General features: G+C 39.6%; 2 protein-coding genes across 3 annotated transcripts in view; one reads left to right on the top strand and one right to left on the bottom strand.

Moving 5' to 3' along the window:
* Positions 1 to 7,314, bottom strand: part of LOC109960731 (coxsackievirus and adenovirus receptor homolog) — a 68,806-nt gene that overhangs the window by 24,623 nt on the left and 36,869 nt on the right. The window lies entirely within an intron of this gene.
* The window catches only part of LOC109960730 (probable flavin-containing monoamine oxidase A), a 39,408-nt gene continuing 32,808 nt past the window's right edge, over positions 715 to 7,314 (top strand). The window contains exons 1-5 of the mRNA XM_020601019.1: positions 715 to 974; positions 1,120 to 1,207; positions 1,970 to 2,150; positions 2,642 to 2,756; positions 3,500 to 3,657. Of these exons, the coding sequence (XP_020456675.1) occupies positions 857 to 974; positions 1,120 to 1,207; positions 1,970 to 2,150; positions 2,642 to 2,756; positions 3,500 to 3,657 (660 nt within the window). The 5' untranslated portion in view covers positions 715 to 856. The remainder of the gene's footprint in view (positions 975 to 1,119; positions 1,208 to 1,969; positions 2,151 to 2,641; positions 2,757 to 3,499; positions 3,658 to 7,314) is intronic.

Genomic DNA, 7,314 nt, shown 5'->3' with positions numbered 1-7,314 from the left:
TGCGGCCGGTATGGCGCAACCGGGGCCCCACCCTGGAGCCAGGCCCGAGGTTGGGGCTCGAATGCAAGCACCTGGTGGCTGGGCTTAGCCTGAACAAGCGACGTGGGGACGTCCTCCCGTGGGCCCACCACCTGCAGGGGGATTCGTAAGGGGCTGGTGCACAATGGATTGGGCCGCAGTCGACTACAAGGTACAAGTACAAAGACAGTTTGGCCTATGATTTCATACAGTTATTTGAGTGCATATATTATGGATTGTGCTTGTATTGTATGCCTGGGATGACAAGGAACTGGAAGTTAGTGATATTCTGGCTGGTTTTCACCACCTTCTGCGGTTCTTTGCAGTCAGACACTGGGCAGTTCCCTTGCTACACGGTGACAAAATTGGTGAGAATGATGTTAAAGGCAGGGGTGGTGACTCTTTTCAGAAGCATTTTTTTTTTTTTTTTACATATCTTTAAATTCTCTTATCCTGATGGCAATGAATACATTAAATGCACTGGCAACATAAATAAAATAAAAAAATCTGTCATCTGACAGCAGCAGGGCTGAAAACACCTCATAAGGATTACTATTTTAATGTTTTATATCAGTGCATTTTGTTAAGCACTGTGCTGCCTTCGTGTATGAACCTGCCTTGCCTTCTGGAATTTGCACAACTGATTCTCTGCCAAGTAGGTCAGGAGCTCAGTTGCTCCACAGTTCCAAAGTACACCATTACGAAAGCAGCCAAGGCTCTGCAAAACAACTTTAACTGATACAGAAAAAAGAAACAAGTTGGATTTCTGTTTTTGACTCAACAAGTTAGCAGCAAAGGCTAACTTGGCACAACACAAGGTAGTCACCTGAGCTTGACTATGACTGCAGAAATCTGGGACATTATTATTGTCGGTGCCGGACTGTCTGGACTGAGTGCAGCTCATCTGCTCAGAAAAAAGGACGCCAAGTTGAGAATACTGGTACTGGAAGGAAAAGGTTTGTAAAACCGTTTCATAATTGACACAGACTCAAAACAACTGGTATGTTGAAATAGTGTGATATTTACTAGATTCATTCAGGTAAACAGATACTGAAAAAAAAGGTACTGATCTGACTAAATCATATTTGCTGTGCTGTGCAGGTCGGGTGGGAGGTCGCACAGTGACCACCGATATACCAGCAGCAGGTGGTGTTGATTGCTGGGACTTTGGAGGGCAATGGGTAGGAAGGTAATGTTGATCAAAAATTACAGTAATAAAACAGACAGATTCTGAGACAATATAGGCAAAACATTTTGAGAAAGTACTCCGGTTAAGACTAAAGATGCATTATCGTAAGATTATTCCATGAGTCTTTCTAGTTTTTAAGAACAAAAAAGAGAAACATTTTGTTCATAGTAAATAGCGATTGCTATGTTAATGAAAATAAAAACCATTTAGTAAGTGAAATGCAAAAGAGGACTGCACATACAGGAAATATAAAATCTGTGATTCTGTAGCATGACAAACACCTTACGTTAAAACAATAGAGCTCATAATGTCTGAAACTCTTGGTGGATCTGATGACAAAATTCACCCCTGTATTGTTTAACTAAGCTGCTTATTGTTCATATGTTCAAACCTCCGCTTAACATCAAGCTCTGTACACATCAGCCTATATTCTCTGTTTGTGTCAAACGATATTTACTTTTACTTGTCAGTTTTCTGCATGCCACCATAAAACATAAATGTTAAAATATCTTAAAAAAAAAAAAAACTTTGGTCAATCAGTTCTTTTAAAGGTCATATTTGAATTCAGCACAGAAATTACCCTACAACATTTCAGTTTTAGACCAGTGTTTTCAAAGATTTTTATGGTTGTTCAAGGACTCACTAAAGCAATGCTGTATTCTCAAGCCTACTTCTCAAAACCCATAATAAATGCATTTATAATTAACTTGCAAGTGTAATAACCCTACAGTAAAGCTTAAAAAACTGCCTCATCTCTTTCAGCACCCAAACACACATCTTGGAGCTTATAAAGGAGCTGGGCTTAGAGACCTACCCGCAATTTAGCACTGGCAAGAAGGTGCACCATATGGGCGGGCCAGATGCCAAAGTTCGCACCTACAGAACAAGTATCCCTGTTCTATCCCCAATGGTGCTAATGGACCTCACTCAGCTCCTGTGGAAGGTGAGGTAACAAACTAACACAGCAATACTGACTGTTTACATGCACTTAAGTAACCAGGTTACGATCAGCTTTCTCGAGTAGGATAATTTCTTAACCAACATGTAAATGGAAAACCTGGTTTCTGTAATCAGGGTAGGGGATTAGGGTAGAGTAGATTTCTCTACCAAGTATACACCTAACTAGGTGGTAGTCAATAAGAAGTTCCAAATGGATGTGCTATTGGCATTTTACATTTAGAATACAATGTTCTTTTAGATTGATTGGACTAAAGTACATTTATCATACCACAAAAAAAAAAAAATCACAAAATTTCAAATGGTTAGAGTAGCAGTGGACTGTAGAAATGTGGGGAAAAATGCACTGGTAGGATGATATTTGACAGCCTCTGACAATTCTTCTGTTGTTATCTGTATCAGTGGGATGCTTTTGGTTAACAGTAGTAAATCATGTGTGGGTGGTGTGTTGTGGTGATACTTGTACTCTGAACTCAGCTTGACAGATTATGTGCCACAGTATGTGTCCAGGACCCTTCAAAGACTCCCAATGCTGTGGACCTGGACAGTATGACCCTGTACTCATACCTTGAGCAACATACTTGGACAGCAGGTCAGAGCTATGATACTGAAGAAATTTTTGATGATTCCGGGCATGTTCTAAAGTGTTTTTAATGAATTCTAAGTGTATTCTAGGTGTAATTTATAAATGTTTATTTACAATGAACATCAGAAATAATTATATCTCCAGGAAGTATAAGCCACACTGAATGAGAAGAAGCTTTAGCTCGTGTGCTCAAACTAAAGGAAGGTGTGCTCAATTGCACAAGATCTGCATACACACAGAAACACAGACAAGCAAACGTACTTGCAAACAAGCAGGCGCACCAATGATGGTTATGGACCACAGACTTTATTCCACTGAATGACATAAATATGTTCTTGATATCACTGTATTAAGATTTGGCTGACCTCTTTTACAAAGAGATTGTGGTAAATGTTTCACACTTGAGTGTAAAAGGTACTTAAAGCTGCCTTGAAGGAGTGTCAAATGAACTAAAATACTGGATATATCTCAAATATGACAATAAAATTGTAAAAAGTCAGGTGATCAACAAAGAAATTAGGATTTAGCCTATGAGCACGCCCATACAAAATTTCCTTATAGTCCATCCAATATGAGATATTTCTGTGTGCAGGGACCAAATATCGTCAGTATGTAAAATTGACTAAATTTTTATTCTAAACCAAACAATATATTGTTGCCCCAGATTTACTGACTGCAGACATACAGTATATACATATATATGTATATGATCAATACAAATATAAATCATTCAATAACCTTTCTTCCAGAACTAAAAGAGGAGATGGGACTATGTAGCAGGTCTGTCTTTGGCATGGAACCATGTCAGATGTCTTTCCTGTTTTTCCTCATGTATGCTGCAGCAGCTGGAGGAATGCTGCGTCTTCTGGAGAACACTCCAGGTTCGGCTCAAGAGCTAAAGATAAAGGTACACTGCTCATATCATTCCTGTATACTGTTGACTTGAATGTTTTTTCTAAACTAGAGACCACACTGGATTTATTCTTTACTTAAAAAAAAAAAATAGCATGCAGCCTCTCAACAGTCTACACATCTCAATTAAGCCACCTCCCAACAAACACATTGCCTTTCTTTGTTCTCAAAGTGTCATTGATTGGGACCATTTAAACACTTTGAGCTGTGGTCTTGTATTGGATTTTTCTATTTTCTATGTGTTCCCTCACCGTGAACCTTCTATACTGTTGTATTTTTGTGCTGTTACATCTGAATCTTCTGTTTCCTCCCAGTGGTAGAGTGTACAAAGGCTGAATTCCATAAGATGCTTGTCAAGACAAGACAAACAAGGCCTTAAAGAAAACAGCAACAAGACCTTTACTAGTGTCTTAGTACATTTCCTCCACTTTTTTGGAGGTGCACTTTTCATAAACTATCATGAACAATTCAAGGCTTAAAAAAAAAAAAGCTACAACTCACCCCTGCGAAAATGTTTAGTTCATCCTCAGACCCTACCCTTAATTTTTATCTAAGGGCAGGGGTTATGTTCTTGCCAGTGTTTGCTGGTTTGTTATTTTATTAAGAGCATAACTCAAAAAGTAATGAACGGACTCTGATAAAATATTCTCGTGAGGTAGGGTATGGCCCACAGAACAAATGATAGAATTTTGGTGCCGATCCATATCATAATTTGGATACAGGAATATTTTTTTTTAAATTATTCCCTGTTGTGAGTGCTGGAAAGACTGTATGTGAGCCCCCTTGTGGCCAAAGTGCACAGCTGCGCTACTGAGCACCCCAAACACATACAGAGACAAATCCCTGGGTTGGTGGCAGCTGCTCATTCATTATCTGTGGAAACTGAGTGCCGTACTCCACACAGAGAAAGGGACCTAAAGAGCTCACCGAGGTGACAGCCAGAACTGAGGAAAGGTCTACTTTCTCAATGCAGAGATTTTGAGCCAGTAATGCAGATTTAGAAATTTGTTCCAATGTTTTTGAAGATGTCCATGCTCATTATTTGACCAAGCTAGCTCTATTGGCAGGCAGCTATATTTTGTTCAGAGCACAGTGGTCTGTTGTCAAGGACGCCGAGCACAGTGTAGCTGCATTTCCACTGCCAGAACCTAACAAGCGGTACACCCCATGTTGCCCTTAAGCGTCTCCCTGCATAGCCTCATGGGTTGACACGGACCAACGTACTTTGCTTTTCCACTGTATGTTTCTGTATGTCGGCCTCTGTTTAGAGGAGAGAAGGGCTGCACTCCTTCAGTAACCAATACCTTATGAGCAGCTGCTGAACAAGCAAAACAGAGACATGCAGAAATGTGGCATCTTTGCCGCTTTGCCTGCAGTCCACTCACTGAAGCCCCTGTCTTACCCCTAAACCAACAAGTGAATGCCTGTCATATCTATTGTTTTTCTCAAATATCTTTCAAACTAAAAATGACATCAGGGCCATTCCAAATGCCAGCAGTAAGTTTTCATGATCAAGCAATCACATTATGAAGGTCAAACCATCATGGGGATATTGCTTTTATGGCAAAGAAGAAAAGATGTCTTCACATCCAATCAAAATTGGGCACAGGTGTAGGACAATATTGCTTTTATGGCATTATGAGGAAACTCAGTTACCCCTTGGTGGAGGTTTGCACTGAGTGCTGTCTAGTTCCATCTGAAATGTTAAATTCAAGCCAGTACACATTTAGTTGTCTGTATTTATCATTAAACATGCTCTAACTAAGATTTTACAAAATGTCTGATAAATCAAGTGAAAATGGGACAGGATGTGGTGTTGCTCTGCTATACTATCCCCTCCACAGGGGAAATTAGCTGCTGGATTTTCTCTAAAATGTTGCCTACTAGTGCTGTCAAAAATTGGTCAAAAATGACATTTAGTTATTCATTCCAAAACAACATACAGCAGAGGTTCAGACTATTCACATATATATTTTTGTGCATTAAGCCCATAAATGGGCAAACCAATATGATAAGAACTATACGGTGGGTATAAAAGAGAATCACCCCCTTTCAAAACATTCACATTTTGCATTAAAAATTTTGCAGTTTAATTTACTCAGTGCAGCTTACAACATATAAGTGAAAGAAAAAACAGCAACAGTTGTGGAAAAACAAAAAAATAAAAAGCTGGAATAACTTGATTTGGAAAAGGGAAATCCCGCTCTCATGGGTAAAGTTTTGCAAAGGTACAAGTCAGGAGAAGGATTTCAGAGGATCTATCCTTAAGAACACAGTTAAGTCTATAATTAAGAAGTAGAAAGAGTTTGGTGCTACCACAACTCTGCTTGGGTTGGGCCATCCCTCCAAACTGGATGGCAGAATGAGGAGCAAACTGGTCAATGAGGCTACCAAGAGGCCAATGACAATTTTGAAGGAGTTACAGGAGTTCATGGCAAAGAATGGTCATTTTGTACATGTGGAAACAATATCACAGTCTGCCTTGAATGGCAGGGTTGCAAGAAAATAACCGCTCCTCAAGAAAGGACACATTAGATCTCATTTGAGCTTTACCAAAGAGCACCTTGAAGATTCTGAGGCCAAATGGAAAAGGTGGTATGGTCAGATAAGACCAAAATTGAACTCTTTGGCCTCAACATCAAATGGTACATCTGACAGAAAGACAACACAAGAACCATGCAAAGAACACCATACCGACAGTAAAGCATGAAGGTGGTAGCATCCTGTTGTGAGAGTGTTTCTCTTCAACAGGGACTGGGGCACTTGTCAGGGTAGAAGAGAAAATATTGTCAAATTCTTAAGGAAAACCTGCTGTCCTCTGCCGGAAAGCTGAAGATAGGAAGAAGGTTAACCTTTCAACGACAATGACCTGAAGCACACAGTCAAATTTACCATACAGCAGCTCAAAGGTTCAAAGTTCAAAGTGTTTATTTTATCATATGCACAGTTAGGAAACGTGTTTCCCTGTACAATGAAATTCTTACTTTGCTGTCCATATGAATGCCACAAAATACAAATGAAATATAAAGTAGATAACACAAAATCTAAGGCACTTTAAGCAGTAACAGATGCAGCAATATAATAAAAAAATATACTGCTCAAACAATAAAGGGAACACAACATAGCTGAACGTCTTATTTTTGTGTTCCCTTTATTTTTTTGAGCAGTGTATATAAGAATATAACAATGTATGCTGCATGGGAGCAGCAGAGTCACTGTGCAATTATGCATGTAGCACAAATAAGTAACACAAAATCTAAGACACTTTAAGCAGCAAGAAATGCAGCAATATAATAAAAGAATATAATAGAGAATGTATGCTGCATGGGAGCAGCATGTGCAGCAGTCAACAGTCATTGTGCAATTATGCATGTGCAAACTGATAATGTAAACAGTACATCACATATTTCCTGGTAATAAACTATTCAGCTGTTTACGAGTCTGATGGCAGAGGGAAAGAAAAAGTTTTTCAGGCTAGTGGTCCTGCATTTCACACTTCTGTACCTCCAGCCAGAGGGCAGAGAAGTGAACAGTCTGTGCTGGGGGTGGGTGGGATCTTTGAAGATTGAGGCAGGCTTCCTACGCACCCTGCAGTGGTAAATGCTCTGCAGAGAGGGCAGTGGAGTCCTAGTGATCTTCTCAGCAGTCTTTC

The sequence above is a fragment of the Monopterus albus genome, unplaced genomic scaffold, assembly GCF_001952655.1.
Source record: "Monopterus albus unplaced genomic scaffold, M_albus_1.0 scaffold50.1, whole genome shotgun sequence".
Classification (NCBI taxonomy): Eukaryota; Metazoa; Chordata; class Actinopteri; order Synbranchiformes; family Synbranchidae; genus Monopterus; species Monopterus albus.
The sequence above is the reverse complement of the archived record's forward strand: the minus strand, read 5'-3'. Positions and strand labels throughout refer to the sequence as shown.